The following is a 21,933-nucleotide window of genomic DNA, read 5'->3' as shown; positions in this document are numbered from 1 at the left end:
ATGGAAGACAGGCAACTGGCAACAATAATTTTATTCTGTACTGGCATTCTGGTGGTTTTATTTCTCCATCTTCATTAGGCTCCAGGATCTTGTTGTCTGCCTTGCAGTGGAAAATGAGTTGCTAAGTTTTCAGATTAAAACCAAAGAGTATTCTCGGGGCAAGGTTGTAGTGCAGTGAGTGAATAAAGTGTTTGGGATGTTGGTTCTGTTACTCCTAGCAGTATGTTGTCATGTTTCCTTTCCCAGGTGGTTGTCTTGCCTGGGCTTGACTGTTCTGTGGTAGGTAAAGGTAGCCAATGTAATTGAAGGCGTCACATCAAATCTTGTGTCGATGGGTAGAGATGGTTGTGTTTTCACTTCAGTTGGCTGGAGGTCCGGTCCCATTAAACTCCCACCGCTGCTGGACGTACTGGTTCTGGCAGCAGGTGGCCTTACAGGGGCGTTATCTGCAAACATGTTTGGACCACGAACTGTATAAACAGTTCAAGTTCTGGTGGCTGATTTCTGCTGAAATGGTTTAAGATTTAATGGCTTAAGAGCACTTTTTTTTTCTGTCTGACTAGCATTGCGGATCAGAAAAGGCTGGAGAAAGTAACCTCAGCTGCATAGATTGCCTCAACTTTACCTCCTACAGCTACTTATCATGGAAATCTCTGTGGCCTGAACTAGTGCAGGGTTATGTTTGGATTGTTACCTTTTCTTTGTCTGAAATGAAACAAATGTTTCAATTTTTTATTCCAAATAAAAGCAAGGCAGAGGTGGAAGTTGAGATGAATTTTAAAACCCTACTTTGCCTGTACTGTCTTCTGCTGTAAGAGCTATGGATCATACTGTGTTTTGAGGCATATTAATTCAAGTAATGTGAGTCACTGGCCAGCTGTCTTTTATGAAATAATTTGCAAAAGTTTGAGTCAAATTTTTATGCATTCTCTTCATTAGATATTTGTGTGTCTGGAAATGTGCCTCATCTCAGAATGATTCATCTTCAGTTTGTATGATCTTGTATTAGTTTGATAGACTTTTCCTTTATCCAAAAATTTGATCAAGCAGAGTCCTCAACTCCACAATACTGTAATTTGGCAGCCCTAAATGTGGTGGTCATTAATTGCTGCTAGCAGACATTATAACTTCTGTAGACTTAGAGATTTAAATTGGAGTTGTGATAACTATTGCAATCCTTTCTAAACTTGTGGAATCTTAAACCGTCACTTCTGAGTGTAATCTATAAAACACATTTTTTTTTGTTGCATGCAATTTGAAATTAGAAGCATTTTCCTTTTAAGTGTAATTAATTGACCTCTTGGATGATTTAAATACTAACCTCCTGTTCAAGAAACAGTATAGTTTATTTCAAACTTTGAGATGATCTAATTATGCCAGCCCAAAATTGTCACAGAGAGTGTAAATCTGTGGATGATAGTAAAAGCTTTGAGTATTTAATACAAAGATTTGTACTGATGCTTACTGTGTACCAGAACTATTAAAGCTAATTCTAAGCTGTCTAGTGTTGGGGGAAAAAAAAAAGTGTCTTGCTCAACAGCCTTTAGAGAAGTAACAAGTGAAGTTTTACTGTGTCTCTGAACAGTGGTTTCACAGATTTGAGGAGAGGTTACTTGGGCTTGCTGCATTTAGTTGTTATGAATTCAGTAATTTGTGCATTGAAATACAGTTTCAACGGCTTTGTGTAACAGGATAAGAATAGATTTAGAGTAGATGGTAAACAAAGTATTGCTTTTGTATCATGATCTTAATACAGAAGCCCAGATAATGGAGTACAAGGATGTTCAAGACCATACTGTTTCAACTGCAGTGCGTGGAAAAAGTGGCCGGAGTGTCTTCTAGCTGTCCTTCATTGACTGTTTATTAAAAGTATGCCTTCTGTGTTCAAGAGCATTCAATAGTTCTCTAGTCCTAATGTTTTCATTATTTGGGAGACAATATGTTCCTTTTCTTTTCAAAAAGTCTGACTGACTATTTTCTTTCTTCTGCAGGTGCTGGAGTTCTTTGTGGCACTGAACTTGTCCTTGAGTGTATTTTGCCCCGTGCAACTATTTGAAATGTTTGTACGAGAAAACTAAGTGCAACTGACTGTTTCTACTGACTTGAAAAATCAGAACTAGTGGTTCAAAAAAAAACCTCATTCTGTCACTGAGAGAACTGATGGATACACTTTCATTAATGTGTGAACACAGATAAACATGAAAAAGAAGTAATTTTTTGCTTGTGGAAAAGCTTTTTCCTGGCAGAGGCCTTTTAGGCTAGCGGACTTGTAAGCACATGTTGGAGAACTTTACAAGTGTCCTTATTGTGATCAGTGAGCATCCCCAAAGAACTGAAACTTTACATTAAAACACATAATACGGAACAGAACATAGGAAACATGCCAACTCAGCCTCTCTTGGTATACATGGACGGACCGGATGGAATAGCCAGTACCGTTGGTGCACAGATGGAGAATAATGATGCCTCAATGACAATAAAAGGAACAAACACAATTTCTTACAAAAGCTTGCAAGAAAAGTTTCTCATGCAAGCTGAGGGATGCATGCCTCTGGACTGCATGTTTTGTGACGAGACTTTTAAACATCCTGAAGAACTTGGTAAGCATGTTTTAACTCAGCATCGGCCCACTCTTTGTGAACCAGCTGTTCTGCGTGTTGAAGCAGAGTATCTTAGTCCTCTAGATAAATGTCAAGTACGAACAAATTTGCCTTCACCAAACAAGGAAAAGGACAATGAAGAACTTAGTTGTGAAGTTTGTGGACAAACATTTCGTGAGCCTTTTGATGTTGAGGTACACATGAAAAAGCATAAAGATTCTTTCACATATTGGTGTAACGTATGTGGAAGAAGATTTAAAGAGCCGTGGTTCCTCAAAAATCACATGAGAACGCATACTGGAAAGCCTGGTTCTAGAAACAAGCACCAACAAAGTTCTGAAAGCCCCATAACAATAAATGAGGTGGTGCAGGAGCATGTAACTGAAAATGTAACGTCACCTTACAAAATTTGTATGGTTTGTGGTTTCCTATTTCTCAATAAAGAGACTCTAATTGAGCACAGTAAAGTGCACACCAAAGAATCAGTACCCAGTGGTGAAAGCCCCCAAGTGACTGGTGAACCTGATGCAAAAGAAACGTCTCAAAGAGATGAATTTTTTCGATTCTTGAACTTAAAACCAAACTCGGTTCCAGAAAATGACAAACCACAAAAACCTGTAAAATGGATAGCCGAACTAGATCCTTTCACCACATATCAAGCATGGCAGCTGGCTACCAAAGGTAAAATTGCAGTTGGCCATGGCCAGATTAAAGATCTAGGGCATGAAGGATGTACAGACAATGATGACTCATCATCTGATAAAGAAGAACTTGGTGAAATTTGGAGTGCAAATAAAGGTAGCCGGACTGAAACTACAGGGAAGTCAAAAGTGCATAAAAAGAGCAATTATACAGGGAATGGAAATGTATCCCAAGACAAATTGAAACATCACGCTGGTGAAGTGCCTTCTATGGACATGGATTCTAAATTGTCCCAGAACAAAGAGAAACCAACACACTGTTCAGAGTGTGGTAAAGCCTTCAGAACATACCACCAGTTAGTCCTTCATTCCAGAGTACATAAGAGAGACAGGCGGGCTGATGGAGAGACTTCCGCTGCTTCAAGGATGTGCTGTGGTGATATAATTGCAAGTCTGGATGAAAATGGAGCCGGAGATCGAATAGAAGGAGGCTCTGAAGATGGATCTGAAGATGGCCTTCCAGAAACACTTCATTTAGGTGAGCAGCACTTTGAGCACAGAATTTGAAATAGCTGTTACAATGTGTAGGAGCCAAAGAAGGCATCTTGCCTTTCTTGGTTATCTTTTCAAAACTTGGCCAGAGATGTGAAATGTTATGGTGAGGGAAGTGGAAAAGAGAAAAATGAGAGGGAAATAAAGGCTCTGACACCACCATTTTGAGATCTTTGGAGTAGTGTTGGGCCTTGCAGTTATGGTTTGAGTTACTGGAAGCATTGAAATACTTCCAATACCAATCAGTGTAGGAAAAGTCACTGTTTACTTACCCCTCTCTGTCTTTCTGTCCCCTCCTCTCCTGCAGTAGCAAGGTTCTTAGTTTTACTGAGTGCTTTTGGGTGTTGTGCATCCCTTCTCGTCCAGCACGTGTTTTTACAAATACTCTTTCTGAAGAAACCATTGCAGTTTCTCTTTTTTGCCCCTGCATTTTGTAAGAAAGGGCAGAAGATGTCCAGTGCTCTGTATGAGCAGTTGTTAAGATCCTGCCAACTAAAGACAATTTCAAACTTTTTCTATCAAGCTGCCAGTTGTGTGTTTCTTTTTAATAGTATGTAACTTGAAAGTCTAAATGTCAGAACCAGGGATTTTAAATCAGTTGTGTAAGGACATGTATGCAGGCTATTGAAAGTACGTGGACATCAGGTGTATGAGAGAGGTGTATATTTAACTCATCTTCCTTGAAAGGCTGCTAACAGTTCTCTTTGTCAGAGTAGATGGGCTCAATCTATTTGTTACTCAGGATTAATTCTGCATCCCCCAGAGTCTTAGAAAAACAAGTGATACTGAATGATTCCTCAATGGAAAGAGATTGCATGTCCAGGAACAGAAAGGAATAGCAAACAATCTTCTAGCTGATCTAGCACTCTGGTGTGTGACATGCTTTGAGTCTGCGTTTAAAGAACAGACACTTGCATAATCTCAAGAAAAGACGCAACGTACAGAATGTCCTGGCACACATGACTGACTTTTCCATTTCTGGTAATGTGCAGCCCTTTATTTTGCCTCCAGTAACAAAGGAATGGAATTATTACCTAATGTTAGCTTGCTTGTTTTGTTTCTCGGTGTCTTATCCCAACCTACAGCAGCTTTCACTGTGAGGTGCTGAGTCACGCTTGTTGAGACACTGTCTGTTTCAAGCAGCTATGAGTTGTCGTAGCCGTGCTTGGTGTTTCCGGTATAGCAGCTTTCCAACACACAGGAATCTCAGAGAGCAGTTTTCAGCGAGATATTACGTATCTAATGTGTTAGTCAAGCAAAACGTCTCCTTCCTTCTCTTCCCACTGCAGCTTTCTAGTCAGCTTTGACTTGAATATTTTACTGAAGTTATCTTGACATTTTTTCGATTCAAGCCGCCAAGGAGATGTTGGTTTGAGTGGTGCGTTGTGTGTAAGGTTTTTCCTTGTCTTGTTAGCCATTGTGCTGTGCTTGCCGCCCTCCAGTGGTGGCTGCTGCTGCCTGCACTGGAGTGGAACCGGGTTTTAATCTGAATTTGTTCCCTGAATGCAGATTTCACAGAATAGCAACCCCTCTCGCTTTCCTGCTCCCATCTTTGTCAAAGCTCAAGCATTAATCCTTCTAGGGAAAGAAGATTACTCATTAAATTGGAGGATGTTGTTATACAGGCACGACACTCCATTGATTAGCGTAGAAATAGTAATAATATTATTACAATTAATGAGCAAATCTATCTTCATCCCTGCCTTCCTTCACCAAAACACCTTCCTGTGTTTTGCCATGGTGCACAGAGCAGGTTTGCAGTCTGAATCATCACACTGTGCTTACTAATTGAAGCAATCCCTTTAATAAAAGAATGCAGTTTATAATATATATGAATTTTTGGATGGGCCATTCTCCATCAAGTTCCTGGACCTCAGTAAAGATAACTTTTTACTTGTTTGAGACCTAGTTGTGAGTCTTGTTTGTTCTCTGGGGCTTCTTTGTTGCATCACTGACCGCAGTGGAACAGGGACACAGACCTTTTAGACTCTTTTGCTCTTGGATTGCTAAGTGTGCAGCAGGACAGAACAAAAGATGCTCATAGACTGTAGAAGTTGACAACAGTCCATCATTCTATGTTTTTCTGTAAAAGAGACAGTTAGGAATAGTTACTTATAATTTTAAATGAGACTCCAAATTTGCATTTGCTCTTCATAATATAGGTATATTTTCTCCCAAAGATAAACATGAAGATGTTTTGGAAAGAGCAAAAGTTAAAAACCTTGGAGCCTCCAGAGAATGCAGCTATTGTGGAAAGTATTTTCGCTCAAATTATTACCTCAATATTCATCTCAGAACTCATACAGGTAAACGGGCTTCACCTTTGTGGGAGGGAAAGGACGTCTGTTGAGTCCAGTTGGATGGAATGTTTGGTTTTGCTTAAGGAAAACAGAAGTTGCCTTGAAAATTGGTATTAAGAACAAAGTTTTCTCTAATGCTAAAAAAACTCAGAATTGAAGTTTCTTAAAACAAAGAAATTGTTTACATAAGTGTAAATCCTTTTGAATAAGGCTAATTACATTAAGTACTGTTAAGAATATATTTTTAAAACTTTAGTTCTTTCTGCTTTTAGCAGTCTAGCAAAAAGTTGATGGGATTTTTTGATTTTTTTTTTTTTAATTAAAAAAAAGCCTATTTCCCAAGTACTAAGTTAATTGTCTGCCAGTTGCTGCTACCTGGGAAAAAGCTGTGCCTGTTTTTGAGTTAAACTTTTTGTTTTCCATAGCCAGACAAACTCTTTCTACTTCTCTTAATTATGTCCCTGTTTCTTTTGAAACAGCTCTATTTATAGATAAACTGTAAACATGTGTGGTGTTGAGTAGCATACTTGTGGTATGATGAAGGGCTGCAAATTGTGGAGTTGACCCACAGCTATACTTCTTGTCACCTCTGCCAAACATAGTCAGCTACCTTCTCCATACACTGCCAGTGTGTGGAAAATATCTTCATCATAGCCAGAAGATGTCACTGCAGTTAGTAAAAGTGGTAAGATGCAGTTGTTTAAATGACTTGCATGAGTTTGAGAATTACCAGTATGTGGAAGGGGAAAGAAAAACCAGTTTTACTGTTTTGTGATCTACATTATTCCTTTGTCTCTAATTGTATTCAAGACTTCAAATAAAATTGCATCAAACTTACTGATAAAACTGTGTTTCAGGTGAAAAACCATACAAATGTGAATTCTGTGAGTACGCAGCAGCACAGAAAACTTCACTGAGGTATCATTTAGAGAGGCATCACAAGGACAAGCACACTGATAGTGCAGCAGAAGTGAAAAGTGACAGCAAAGTTTCATTACAGAGTCAGGAGACGGAGATCTTGCTGGCTACTGATGGTGCTCAAGAAACCAAAAATTTGAAGAGGCTTTTTGATTGTGCCAAAGATGCTGAGGGCTGCCCACGTCCCAAGCAGCAAAAGGAAGTTCTGTCCTTGAACAATGCAATAGGCAGCACAGTCCTTTATAAAATGAAAAATAATCCTAGGGAATTGAACAAAGGTTCAGTTTGTAACAATCCAAATAAAATACACGAGAATGTGTCTACTCCTTACCCAGAAATACTAAAGACTGAGAAGGAAACAAAGGAAGCTCAGCCCAGTGTTCCTCATAAAAGAGAGAGAAAGGCTTCTGTGGCATCAGAGGGAGATGACGTCCAGTATGTTTGTGCTTTAAAGGATGGAAAAAATGTGAGTGATGTGCGAGAGTGCACTGAAAACTACACACACAAATCTGTGGTGGACTCTCAAGAAGAGCCCTTGGACTTATCTATGGGGACTTCACGAGAATGTTCAGTGGTTTCGACTAGAGACCTACCAGCACCCATCACCTGTCCATTTTGTACTTACAGGACACTTTACCCAGAAGTCTTAATGATACACCAGAGGCTGATACACAAATACAATCCTGACACTGTTAACAAAAATGTCTGTAGAAGCAAGGCTCTAGCTAAAGCCAGGCGCACTGGATGTCCTCCAGCTCTGCATGGTAAAGATGTGCTTCCTCTGTCTTTTAATTACATTAAAATTAAGATTGCCCCATCTACACAGCAAAAACCATTCCAAGTGGGGAAAGCTAAACAATGTCAGCCTCTGCAGAACAAGGTCCCTCTCTTTTCAGTGACTGACTCAAGCAGCACAGCCCCAAGTAACCTCAAGTTTCATAAACAGCAAAGTAATATTGGAGCTCAGGCAAATAACTATAGACAACCTCAGCAAGAAGTGCACTCCAGTTCCACTATCCCTCCGTTACTGGACAGAGTAAAAAGACCTGAATCTAAAGGAAAAGCTCTAAGTGTCCCAGTGTCTCAGTCTGGTCTAGTAAGCAGCAGTATGAATGGGACTCTCGACTCTCACCTAAATGAATCTGCGTGGTCTGCTCATCGAGGAAGAGACTATATTTCTAGTAAATCTGTGGGCACTGTAAATCTAGACTATGGTGAAACGTCTGCTAAACGAATGAAACCTAATCTTTTTGCTGTTGAACATATTGACTCTCCAATGGCTAATTACAGAAGATACGAAATGAGCAGATTTCGTATTGCAAACAGATATGCAAATCTGCTACCTCAGGAATGTTCTCGCGCCAAACCTGCATCCTCTGTTTTGCCAACCAAACAAGGGCTTCTGAACTCGGATGATGTTGATCCTCCTAATGTATTGACTGCCCTCAAACCTTATGAGCCGTATAGCTCTGGATCACTTTACAATTCTTGTGGATCTAGCAATGGCCAAGTAACCAGCTCTACAGTAGAAGGTACTGTATCTCCTTCCTAGTTAAATGTCACACACCCCTACAAAGGAAGGCGAATGAAAAGTGTGTACTCACCTTGAAACATAGAAAATAAAGTTGTATGTAGCATTTCACCAAGTCCAGTCAAATCTTGGATTTTAAAATCCAGGTTTTGCAAACTCCTGGCTTGGGGAATTAGGCATGGAAGGTCTGAATTTTAAAGAGGGATTTAAAGTTCCTCAGGTTCCCTCTTCCCCCCTGCCATAGGTCTCTGATTGCAAGCATGTATTGTTTGCTCATCAGAGCTCTCCAGACAGGCTAACTAATCCAGGATATGGAATGAGCCTTTCTGCTTAATATACAAGAAGTCTTGGACCATCTGGAATATTAATAAAACCTCTTACAACAAAAAAAAAAAAAAAAAAGAGCTGTCATGGACAATTGTTCCCTTCAATTGCAGAAAAGGTTGTACTACAAATCATAAAAATATGATTTAAGTCTTATACCTGTGTTCTTCAATGGGTTTATATAATATTTAGTTACTGGTAGGAACAGAACACTTTGTTAAATCAAGATGACGTATTTCTGCTATTCTAATCATGGTGTCTCATTGCACTAACTAGTAAAGCTTTGTGGAGAATTCTGGGCCTAGCAGAGATAAATGTTTTTGACGTATGTAGAAAACTTTGGTACTTTATGAAATACGTCCCTTTTGTGTTTTGTTCTTAGTCAGCATTTTCAAAACTTAGCAAGAGATTAAAAAGTGCTAGGTGATACTTAATCAGTTGTCTGACTGTTTGTAGAAGATGGTATTTATGACTTGGGCTGAGGTCAGTATGGACTTAGCTATAAATACAGGACTTTGAATTTTGAAATGAAGATCCTATTATAAAAATGAATAGTGTTTGTGTTGTGCTGTCTTAAAGTCTCTGCTAGGTTGGTAAACTCGTGGGTTCGTAACAAGCAGGGATGTGTTACCTTAGGTCAGAGCGAACTGCACAATACTAACTCTGCATTTAGTTATGTGGCAAAAAAATGTATTCACTAACTCTGCTCTGGTTTTTGTTTGCTTGTTTTAAGGTTGTGGGCTTCATAAATATTGCTAGCTATGGAAGGATGAAGGAAAGTGTTCCAGTTTTGTTTCCATTCTGGATAGGGAGTGGATAAAGGAAAAGCCAGCATCACAGTTAATTCACTGAAGTGGTTGTGAAATGGAGTTAATGCCTATTTTCGTGAGGAGCGTTGTCTGTGTACCATGAACTGTACCGTGAATTGCTATGAGGAATGCAGAATGGGCACTGGGTTATGCATAGAATGCAGAGGGATGGGCAGAAGGACAAAAGTTGTTGCTGTCTTTTGATTCCTAGTGATCTGCAAGAGTGAAATATATACAGGTTTTCTTCTGAGAGCAGAAGTAATTAATGCAGTTGTGGAATTTACAGTGCTTTGCAAGGCTTTTATTAGTGGTTGATAGCAGCTTAATGTGTGATCTCAACATTTGGTGGAGGACATGATTGTCCTTAAAGACTAAACTACATCAGTTTGCACAGACCAAGGACTTGTGCTTCATGACACTGCTACCTGTTGAGCAGATAGAACATTTAGCATTTGAGGGAGTGCTCTTGATGTTGTAGAAAACCCTGTTAATTTTCATGAAAATAGGAAGAGGAAAGTTAAAAAGTCTTGCAGCTTCAACCAGCTAGGCAAATAGTCTGTACCCCAAGGATTACGTAGTGGGCAGTGTCTTGCTCTGTTCCAGCATTAGTGTGCATCAGGGATAGGGAAATTCTGTTATTGTGCTGGTAGTCTTGGTGAGGTTAACCTATTGAAGCAGCAGTTGATGCAATACTATTTTTAAACAATGACTTCATTGGAATCCACCTTGTTCTTCTTTTGAGAGCTCCACCTGTCTGCCAGAAGAGTCTGTGGTAGGCTTTTCTTTGTCTGCTTTGGTACAAGCCTGGAGACAGTAGCCTGTAGTCAAGAACTTTCTATTATTTGTTGTTATTTAGAACTCTCAAAACTATGACTGCCACTAATTTGATGGTATTGCTGTCATGGAAATAAAGATTTCATTGTTTGTTACACAGTGCTGTCTCAGGGCAAGAAAAGCAACTTTGTCTGGCTGCTACCTACATTGGAAAGGCTTGTGAAACAAGACCCCCTCTGTGGGTTTTCTTAGCAACTTCAATAAAAGGCCCATGCAATAAAATTTAGGCTTTTAAGGCTAATTTCCTGGTTTTGCAACTATTCTGCTCAGAAGTACTCAACCCAAACCTTGATAGTTGTTTGTGAGGATGGAGGGTAGCAGACAGGCCAACTTCTCAGTATTAGAGTTTTAATGTGGGTGGAGACAGCGAAGATGAGACTTTCTGTAAATTCTTTTTTTTTTTTTTTTTTTTGTTAAAAAGCTGAAGTACAACTGTTTGTCTGAGTTGCAACTCCTCAGAGATGTATCATATGCAAAGATGTACGATATCATATGCAAAGTACTGCAGGTGTAGACCTGCAGGTTTCTGTTTTATTGAACTCTGGTGATGTTATAAAACATGATGTCAAAACCTTTTTTTAAGGGCCCGTGTGCCTCGTGGCAACATTATTTAGGTCCTATGAACATGTTATGTCGCATGTTAAATGCTGGATCAAGTTGTCATGAGAATATGTTCCACTTGGCAAACTTGATTAAAGCATGATGCCTTCCGTTAGTGCTTGTACGCTCTGCCGTTCTGCCTTGCCCTGAAGAGACAGAAACATTCTGAAACCACTCAGTTTGTGTTATTTTCAAATTAGTTGCCTTTGCGATGGCAACGTGCTATCAAGGATAACCTGTTGGCTGATTGATCTGGCAGAGGCTGCAAATTAAAGACAATTGCTCATGACACACTCCAATGGTTTCATAGATTCTGTTGAAATATTAATTTAGCTTTGCCATTTTAATTTAATTAAAGCTTGTGAGGTTTTTTCAATGCTGCATTTAAAGCTTTCATGGAATATGGATGGCAGTTGGGCTTTTTGTATCCTGTGGGAGTAATGATTCTTGACTTTTTTCCTTAATTTTATGAAGTGTTTTTGACTGCTTGCTTAAGGTAATAAGACTTAATATGGAACAGGCATTGATTTCACATCTATAAATCTGAATTAATGGTTTCAGATAAACATGAATTTACGTGTACATTAGACTGAAAATTGCTTAACAAAAGTCTTCAAGTAAATGTATATTAACACTCTTTAAAGTATCACAATTGCCATATAATCTATGATGGCAAAAATGTAGTATACTTGCTTTTCCTCTCAAGTACTCATATTAAAAAACTCAGTTTTCAAACATACAGAAATTGGATATGAAGGCATCATCTTATAGAACGTACTGCAGCACTTAAACCTTCCTAAAATGAAGTCTACTGTGTGGTGAGCTAGGCAAAGATACTTCTTTCTTGCAAATAAAGTGAGCAAAATCTGGAGAGATGGATGTCACGTGTATACAGCTTAGAACAAAGTTGTTAAATTAATATTTGCTCTTCCTCTTGTGTTTTTTCTGGATACTGAGTTTCATATAGTCTTTTAATAGGACTAGAGATGTCTTGTCTTGGCCCCTGCTCATGAGATGATTTGTGGTAATGTCTGTGGTATTCTGGGATTTAGGATGCTAACGTAGACCTGCTCACAGTTGATTGTCTGACCAATTAGGTTACCAGGAAATAACTCTAACTCCTCCAAATTTATTTTTGTCAGGAAAGAGATCAGTGTCATACCAACACTTATCTAGCAGCGTGCTACAAAAGCGGAGTTACGAAAGTTTCGTTGGCAATGCACACTTTCGACCAAGTGACAAGAAGACTTAATCATTTACTTCAAGAAACGGTAAACAAACCTTTTGAACTAATTGTTACTTAAATGTTGCATTGTCTACTCCTAACATCAAAGGTTGCTGCGTGGCATGATGAGAGGTTATGAAAGTCTGAACCAGAACAGCTGAAGATAGAAACTCCCCCTCCCTTTCAAAGTGAACCAAATGCTGGTGTAGCAGAGATAGTTATTTTGAATAGTGGTAGTGGCTTACATCGAAGTACACGCATACTCCTTTTTGAAAAGAAGTGGAAGGGCTAACAATAGATAAATATGTTAATTAGTTACGATACCATGGGAAGTGTTCAACAAAAGGGCTTTCCCCTTGAGTCAGTACATAGGAGTGGGGGACCATGGTATGGAGAGCTAGAAATGAGAGGAAGTGCCTGTTATCACAGTTCGTGAATCCTGTAAGAGGTTCTGTTGGTTAGTCCTTCCAGAAAATGTAGACATAACTCATTTTACAACTTCTGAAGGTTGTGAGGATTGCCTCAAACAAGAAGACTCTTTTTGGTGGATTGTTTCATAGGGAAAGAAGGGTTTCCTGATAGCTCCTTGACAGTTTATCTTTGTGTACTGGAGAGGTTGTTCCAAATAGTTTTTCCTTTGTTTGACTGAGGAGTGGGTGTAGCCTCTTAGGGAAACAGGTCAAGTGAAAAGAATTAGCCTGGTGTTCTGAATTCCCATGCTTCATCTTTTCAGTTCTGTAGCTGTATCTAAGAATTTAACCCCCCCCATTGTGTTTGCAACATTCTTAGCTGCTAAGGAGATAAGTACTCTGTGAGACTATAAATAAATATGTCTGCTTTTTTCAAACCCAGAGCTACAGATAACTTTCCTCATTCAAATTTAAGGAGATATGTCTCGAATGCTCTAGCACCTGGACCAGCATGCACTGTTTTATGGAAGGATTTTACATATCTGGGGAGCAGAGCTATCTTGCTAGTTGACAGCTTTTAAAATACTTTGCTTTATTTCTTTATATTCTTCTAATCTTACTCTTTTATTGTCCCCCTCCTAAGCATATCTTTTTGTCTAGTTCTCCTTTTTTAAGCTAACTCAATTTCCTGCCTATATTTCTACTTGGAGCTTGAGTATCTTCAAAAGTGTACTTGATTGCCAGATTTTATTTGCAAAATAGAAGACACAGACCTTGCATGGCAATATCAATTTCTAAATACACTTACGCAAGGATGTGGAAGAAATTCCCTTTATGTTTTAAAGATACTCCTCACAACAAAAAATGTGTTGTACTATTTTAGAGTTGTACACCACAAAACTATTTTTTTTTCTTTCCCCTTAGGTTTAAGGACACAAGTGCATGTTCTATGGAGTTATACCTGCAATTCATCCCTTGAAGAAGAGTAAATGGTGAAAGCTACTGAACTAAGCTGTGATTGTACTGTATTTAAAAACACTACAGTTTTATAATTCTGGTTCTGTTAACATTTTGTACCAAATAGCCATAAAAAGTAGTTTATAAACAACTGAGTTATGAAGGTGTGTGGAGAATGTATATCTTGACATTGACTTTTTTTCATTAGAGTATTTTTCATTAGAATTAATTGACCAAATATTAGGTAGGAATTATATTTTTACATACTTGAGCGCTGCTGAAGAGTTTCTCTTTCTTTGAAAGAATATATAATCATTGCACCTCAGGTAAACTGTAAATACTGAAATTGAAATCCTGTTGGCTTAATGCTCCTTTTTCATAAAGGTAAAAGTTTCTCATCTGTTTTTTTTTCTGTTGAACTATGTTAGTTTTTGAAAACAACTTTCATATAAACTGTCTGAAGCTGTCCAGTTTATAAATGTTGTGAACATCAAAGCAATGGTGCTGACATTACGCTGATCTGCCTTGTATATGTTAGGACCATAATGTGTCGGAGGGATCTGTTTCCCTGGGGTTGTTTCCAGCATACTTTTGGATGCAAAGATGAGGCAATACTTGACATTTGAATTTCAGTGTGGCATTCCTGAAATACAGTTGGATTCTTCTCTTGGCATTGGCTGCTGTTCTTCATAGAAGCCTCTTGAACATCTCTACCAACGTACGAACTTCTACAGCAGAAAATACCTAGGACTTGCATGAGAAACGATACTAATCTAAATGTTTCAAATGTTTAGTTTTGTACTAAACTCAGTGCAGTTACATTTAGAGGAAAACTACTTTGCACCTTTGTCCAAACTGTAAAGTCACAAACAAACAGACTTGCAATATGAATATGGGATCTACAGACTTCAAAAGGGATGTGGCTCCGGTGTAGCCTGCTTGACTGTGCTTGGAAGCTTCTTGATGTCGAGTTTTAGCATCTACTGGGTGTTTAAAATAAATGAGAAATAGCCTGTTAATGGGAGAATATCTCCTTTTATTTTTCTGTGAAGACAACAAGAGTTTTTTCTAATGCACATGCAGTTTAATTTTTGTAAAGGGAAGATGGCCAGTTACCAGCCAGTAAAGCAGACTTGTTGCCTATTTTGACTAGCGTTCCCAATTGCTTCTCATAAAGCCCATAGTTAAGAGTTAATTTCTTCTGTACCTGGCTTTGACTTCCATATATTTTAGTAAAACAAAAAAAAAGAAAAATTTTGCACTGTTCATTTTGCTCTCTTCCCTCATACAGCAAATGTAAAATAGCAAAACCTAGAAACTCTTGTTTTTTCATTATGCAACTTGAGATGTTCCAGTTGTATGTCTTAGTTCCTGTATATGGGACCTATTTTTAACGTCTCTGTAAACTGGCAATGTAATGAAGTGCTGTGTATCAGGAAATTGTACACTATTTACCTTTTTTCCTGTTCATAAGCTGAGCCATATGTACATAATCTAGATTTTTGTTTTCCTAGTTTTGCACTTTTATAGCCTATTTTTTGAAGATGAATTCACCTGGAAAATGGTTAATCTATTTTTTTGCGTGATCTTTCAATAAGTCTTATAGAATGCATGCTGTAACTATCATCTGTGTACCTTACGGGGTTCTGTGATTAAAATGTGTGGGGCTGGTTTTTAAGACGTTTCAGCAAACAGACCTAAGACTTGTTTTTAATCTCTCTTCATGCTGGTACAGTTTCCCTCAAGACTTTTTTTGGTGTGTGTCTTGGGGTTGGGATGGAAAAATGGACGTGACTCTTTCATGGCAGCACAGCCCTGTACTTCAGAATACACTTTGCCCATCAGTATTAACTATTGGGATACTACTGGTTTTGTATGTTTCTTTGGAAATAACAGTGCATATATAGAGGTACAAATTGTTGATTTTGTTGTTGTTTATGTATTTATTTCATTCCATTTTGTTTTATTTTAATTGTTGAAACCGGAAGTTGTCAAGCAGTAGGCACACATTACTCATTTAATTTATGATGTATTTCACTTTAGTTGAGTATATTATTACATGTGGATGTAAATATAGACTTGGTGTTTTGCAAAATTGGTCTTGTGTCTTCCTTTGAAAGTTTAAAATGAGTTGCCTGGAATTTCATATTTACTTGACCTTTCATCATACTCGCACCACTGGGAAAGAAAGAGAACCTCCCAATAACCAAAATGAAGTTCATGCTCTGTTCAGTTGCTTATGTGAAAATACTGAGTGACTTCCTAGAAAATTGATCTGTGAGGCTTAAGAGGAAAACTCTTAAAATAATGAAGAAACTTTTTGTTGCTACTTTCAGTTATTTTCCTTCAAGAAAGGAAACTGAGTTATTGTATGCATTCTTTGTTGTAATAAGAAATGATGAGGAGAGCATGGATTTTTTTTTTTTTTTTTTGGGTGAGGCTTCAGAATTTGTATGAGCTTAAACTGTTCTGAAAAATGTCTAGGTCTGATGTGTTCTTGTGTCAGACCTCATGAACACCTCTGACCATATCTCAAAAGTAGATTATGAGCCTGGAATACAGTTAGAAAAGACTTAGCAAAGGCAACTCTTCCTCGAGAGGACGGGAGCCCATCAGATGAGATCCCCAATATAAGTCAGCTGCCCTTAAGGGCACTTAAATGAGTGACGGCAGCCTCACTGACATCGCAGGTTAAGCTTTTAATTCCTTTGCTGGGCTGGTGCTTGATGCCATGATAAGGTTTGCAGAAGTAGCTTAGACTAGTTTCTTGACTTCAGTGAAGCTTTTGTTCTCCCCAACAGCGCTGCTTTTAAAGTGGGAGCCCAGGAACAAAATTATGTGATGTGTGGATCTGCAAATGGCACGTTCTTACAGTGACCCCCACAAATGAGGGGCCTTGGACTCTTCCTATAGAAGGTGTTCAGCTGGGCTTAGGGTAACACGACTATCCAGAAATTTCTGTGCAGTGCTGAATGCCAACGGGGTAGACAAGATGCAAGAAGTGTGAACTTTGTAAATCATCTTTGCTATCAGCCATGGTTTTCCTTTGGTGCCTCCCAGGAGGGTGCTAAGGGTCCTTCTTGCCATTAGTAGTTCCAGATAAGCTAGATGGACTAAGAGACTGTAGACGTGTATTCCAATGACTTTAGGTGTGCATTTAGATGCCTACATCACCATACCAATTTGTGAGCTATGCAAGCTGTCAGATTAGAAGCCAAATTGTCACTAAGTGACTGAGAGGTGTTAAAGGTACTGAACCAGTACAAGGATATTCGACTGAAGATTGAGTCTTTGGCTTCAAGTCTCTTGCATCTTCAAACAGTGTGGGATTTTGGAGGTGGTTTTTTTCAGTGTTACCATGTTTGTTTTGTCATATAATCAGTTTATCAGTTATGAGGTATATTAATATTGCTAAAACTTCCCGTGCCAATCCTTTGTTATTCCCAGCCTAAGATGGGTTAATTGAAAGGTTGAGACTCCCTTTAGGAGGAAGGCCAAAACAAAAAAGAAATGGAGCCAGTGAATAAATCTAAGGTGTCGGTTCACTATTGGTGTTGATAAAGCTGCTCTAGTTGAGGGTTGATGAGATGTGCTCCTGGCTCCATGATCCGCTGTGGTTTTTACCCGCCTCATGCCAATGAAGCTTAGTGGTAACCGGTTTGCGTAGCAACCTGCCGAGTACCAGGTTCTGTCTGTGGTGTCCAAGCAGGGTACCAGAGGAGTTCAAGTACTGTCTGAAATGCTGGAAGGTGTGACAAATACAGCATTTCTCTACAGTGACTGTAACTGTTCAGATCAGCATTATGAACGCTTGTTTGAAGGATCTTCTTCCTATGCTTTTAATGAATCACCAGTTAAAATACATTGTCAGACTACTGTATGTCTTGAAATTATGAAGAAGCAGCACTCATTTTCTCTTACGAGGAAGATCTAATATTAAATCACAAAACAGTTTCTTCTTCCCCTTTGTGAAGAGGAAAATATGCAAGTGCGTTACTGAGCAGATTTCTCTGTTCATTTGCACACACTTAAGTGCATTTAATTAGGATTAGCAAGACTCTAAATTGCAGATGGTTCTCGGGGGAAAAAATAGTTATGAGTGCATTCATGACATTAAAATCAGTACATTTAATTCAATTTCATCTTAATATTAATTCATAACATCTGAAGTAGTAGTTCCTACAGAAGATATTCATATGACTTAGGGTTACTGGGGAAAAAGAGGTCTAGCATTTCCAAACATGCTACAGAGTGATTACCGTGTGTAATTACGCAGATTGAGTAACTACACGCTCATTACAGGCGTGCCCATTTTGACCTGTATTGTCATCTCTAACAAGGGTCTGTTATTCGATGCGCAGTTCTGTTTAGTGTGGAGTTCATTATTGATAGATACTGAGTCCAGTATTGGGTCACACGTGAAATGTTGCAGCAATCGGTGGCCGTTGGCAGATGTTGGGGTATGGCTCCGGGGATGGCAGGCTGCTGGGTTCAGCACTCAAAACAAGAAATTCCGTCATCTTAAACACTTTCCAGAGTGCCACGTTGGCCGCTGCTCTGACCACATACTGAAAGTGTGCCACCTCTTTCTTCAGAGGGTTAAATGTGGAAGTGTGGTGTCTTCCCAGATAATCCGTTTTTTATTTTACTATTGGCTCTAGTTGAACCGAGCCTGATCTGTTTAGGGCAGATAACAGCAGCTTTTTATTCCTTCTGTATATATTTGTATGAAAGCAAAGAAAGATACTTAGCTCTGGACCAAGCTATCTGCAGGATAGTGAAGCCTGGAACTGGAGAAGTCTGGATTTCAGTCATATCCCTCCCTTTTAAAAAGTTTCCACTGAAGTTATCCCTATCTCTCTATATGAAAAACACCATCGCTGGGGGCTTCCAGGCTGAGCTGGGCTCTGCAGCCTCCAGGAGCTCATCTCTTCTGATGCTGAACGCTTCCCAGACCCCTTCAGCTTCTGTCAGACAGGGGAAGGTTGTGACCTCCAGTCTGTGGGTGCAGCACTCCTAAAAACAGTCATCGTCGTTCTTACTAACGGTGGAAGCTCTAGGGTGGACAAAGGGGCTGTGATCAAGAGAGGCTGCGGAAAAGGCAATCACTGCATCACGTTTCCTCCTCCCAGTGAGAGCTTCGAGGGTGTCTGGGTGTTTGATGAGTGCCTGGGTATTCGATGGGTGCCTGGACTTTTGATGGGTGTCCGGGTGGTAGATGGTGCCTGGGTGTTCAATGGGCGTTAGATGGCAGTGTCAGCAAAGCAGCTGCAGCCAGCGACGGGGCGATGATGGTGAGCCGGCGGGAGACAGAGCAGCTTCCTGCGCTGAAGGTGCCAGCTATCCTGAGGCCAAGTTTACTTTAGATTCCTAAATTAATTAGCGATTGCATAGAAGTAGATAAAAATAAAGCAAACGCAGAGCTGCCACAGAATAGACCATACATGCAGAGAGATGCTGACCCATTTAAATAACTGGTGTAGCAGAAATCACACGGTAACCAGAAAACTTCACCGACAAGTGAGATGAACCAAAGGAAATCTGTAGATACAGAAATATTATCTCCAATTTTCTCTTCTCACTCTATCAATATTTACTGAAATGTGTTGCTACGGAGCAGATTTAGCGTGCGGTTTAGCTGCTGGCTACCATTATTTTTGACTGCTCAAGATTTTACGATTAATTAAATGATGCATTTTATAATGTGGTACACGTCACTATGAGACAGACATTTCTCTGCTGAATCTTAGGTACAAAACTATTTGCATGAGCAAATCTGGTCTAATAAATAATTATGGAATACTTTGGCATTTAAAACTCATTTTGCACATATAAAATGTTTTCATTAATCCTCTGTGAAAGTCATGACCTAATTACTGATTTTTTGTCTTGTTGAATAATTACTTGCAAAGAACCTTTCTGCGATTTCGTCCCTCCATCTTTGGTGCATTTATTGGAGCAAGTTTAGGATACTTCTGAATTTTTAATACATATATGTATGTTCTCAAAAATCTAATTAAACATTGCCAAATAAAATAATTCTGAGCAAACCAAATGAAATTTTAATGTCGAAGTTAAGCATAAATAGTTAAGGAAAAGAGAAGGTCAGAACAACTGAGAGAAATTAGAATTAATTCAGAAATACATTTTCACCAAACATGCAGTTTTTCCTCCTGCATTCTTCAACTGCCTCCAGCCAAAACCTCCAGAAAGGCCCCAGTTTTTCAGCCAGCAGGCCGATGTATCTGGCACACCTGCGGTCAGGTGTCCATTCTCCGTTACACAAGGAGAAATGGCTCTGCACTTCAGTTTATTGTCCAGATAACATATTTTACAGGTTCAATTTTTTTATAAACACCTTAAGTGAACACCTTCCCGCTGCACTTCTCAGTGTTGGTGTCGCGAGTTTGCTCTGTGTGTTCCACAAAGCCGGAGCAGGATTTCTGTTTTTTTTTGATTTACCTTCAGCACTGGGTTTGTATTGCTTGTCTCCCTTCCTCTGCTTGAGGTTAAAAGGTAATTGAATTCAACATTTCTATTCAAATTGGGTCGTGTAAAAGTCTCTCTTAGCCGAACCTAAATCTGGGCCTTTGACATTTTGACAGAATCTGTTTTCAAGTTGAAAAATTTCTTTCCCAATAAGAATTTTGGTTGTCTTCCTGTTTGACTCCAAAAGCCTGAGCTGATCATCTTTAAAGCATTAGCACAATTGCTTACAGATGGACTTTTTATATAAAAAATTATTTCCCCTTTCTCTAACCTAGCATTATTGCTGTTTTCCTAAGCTCAGGGGCTTCTCATTTTGTTAATTTAACCTGAGTGTATTCTGGGATGAGTTTATCCAGAGCTATCGGTATTTCATTAGTTACTTCAGAAAAACAAGCAAACAAAATTCTTAAACACTTGTAATGTTGTTCAGCTCTTGTCAGCTGCATGGGAATACTTGAATATCCTGGTAAAATAAATGTTTTGGATTTGGTTTTGGTTCTGACTTTTGGGTTTTTTTTTTACTCGTCAGTGATTTTTGGAATTATAGAACCAGACCTTGGGACACCTTAATCACACCTGAATTGCACCAGGCCACCGAACCACACACTTAAAAAGTCAGATTCAGTGAATTTAGTTTTTAAGGCTTTAAAAAGAAAGATCAGTGATAGTCTACCAGCAAAAAGGACTTTTTGGTGGAGAGCCAGCTCTGGTAAACTGAGGAACTATAGCTATACTTGTATCCCTATGAATTAAAGTTGAGTAATAACATAAATCTAGCATTAATTTTTTTAAAAAACACCTTTGTATTTAAGGTGTATTTCTCTGAACAGTATTTATTTAAGTAATTTAAGGTTTCCTTTGCAGCAGCACCTGAAATGTCCAACCTCAGCATTGCAGCCTTGTCCTGTCTGTCGCTGCAGGAACAAGCGATAGGCCGGAGTCTCTCCAGCGTTTCAGAGGCAGCGTTCATCGCTACATCTGTACAAATTCCCTAAATACAGTACAGCCACAGAAGCACCATTTAACCAACAAAAGTATGTCTTCTCTGTGTTAAAAATGTTGTAAATATCTTCCAGGTGACAGTACCATTGCAATAAATATTTACAGTGTGTAGCCACTCTTTGTTTCCCAAATACTCTTGTTAGTGTTGAGGTTTATGTGATCACCTCTGCAAGAAGCTGCCTCTGCCTCCTCCTCCTCCCTTGCTGGGGCCTTTTGGACTGCAATGCACTCCATATTTTCGGGACCTGGGGGTCCTTTGCAAACAACCAGAGAAGGCATCAAAGGGCTTAGCCTGCATTACTGTTCAGGCTGCAGAAAAATAATTTCTACCACAGTCCTAAATTCTACAAAATGGAGTGGTCTGGATCTTGCTCCACAAGACTGCAGTGGTCTGTCCTGGTTCTGGCTGGGCCAGAGTTCATGTTCACCTGAGCTGGGAGAGGAGCTGCTGGCCCCTGTGGCTGGGGACACAGCTGGGGTAGGTTACTGATCAGCCAACAGCTGGGACAGGTTACCCAAATGAGCCCAAGGGCTGTTCCACCCCGTGTGACCTCATGCTCAGTGTATAAATTGGGGATGGTGCTGGGGGAGCAGCTTTTGCTGCCTGGGAGGGAGCTGGGCATCAGCATCTGCTGTGAGCTATGGCACTGTGAGGTATGTGCTGTAGTATTTTCTGTTATTGTTTTTGTTTTCCTTCTCTGTTTTCTTTTCCTCTGTTGTTCTCTTAAACTGTTTTTATCT

General features: G+C 39.3%; 1 protein-coding gene across 5 annotated transcripts in view; it reads left to right on the top strand.

Moving 5' to 3' along the window:
• ZNF217 (zinc finger protein 217) overlaps positions 1 to 15,796 on the top strand; it is a 28,785-nt gene extending 12,989 nt beyond the window's left edge. For 3 of the 5 annotated variants that reach the window (XM_086760869.1, XM_086760870.1, XM_086760871.1), the window contains exons 2-6: positions 1,992 to 3,779; positions 5,956 to 6,099; positions 6,951 to 8,543; positions 12,252 to 12,380; positions 13,669 to 15,796. In XM_086760869.1, the coding sequence (XP_086616995.1) occupies positions 2,381 to 3,779; positions 5,956 to 6,099; positions 6,951 to 8,543; positions 12,252 to 12,361 (3,246 nt within the window). In that variant the 5' untranslated portion in view covers positions 1,992 to 2,380 and the 3' untranslated portion in view covers positions 12,362 to 12,380; positions 13,669 to 15,796. The remainder of the gene's footprint in view (positions 1 to 1,991; positions 3,780 to 5,955; positions 6,100 to 6,950; positions 8,544 to 12,251; positions 12,381 to 13,668) is intronic. The other 2 variants (XM_086760872.1, XM_086760873.1) reach the window with 2 other exon arrangements.
• The last annotated feature ends 6,137 nt before the right edge of the window (positions 15,797 to 21,933 follow it).

This window comes from Chlamydotis macqueenii, chromosome 16 (genome assembly GCF_036417535.1).
Source record: "Chlamydotis macqueenii isolate bChlMac1 chromosome 16, bChlMac1.mat, whole genome shotgun sequence".
Taxonomy (NCBI): Eukaryota; Metazoa; Chordata; class Aves; order Otidiformes; family Otididae; genus Chlamydotis; species Chlamydotis macqueenii.
The sequence above is the reverse complement of the archived record's forward strand: the minus strand, read 5'-3'. Positions and strand labels throughout refer to the sequence as shown.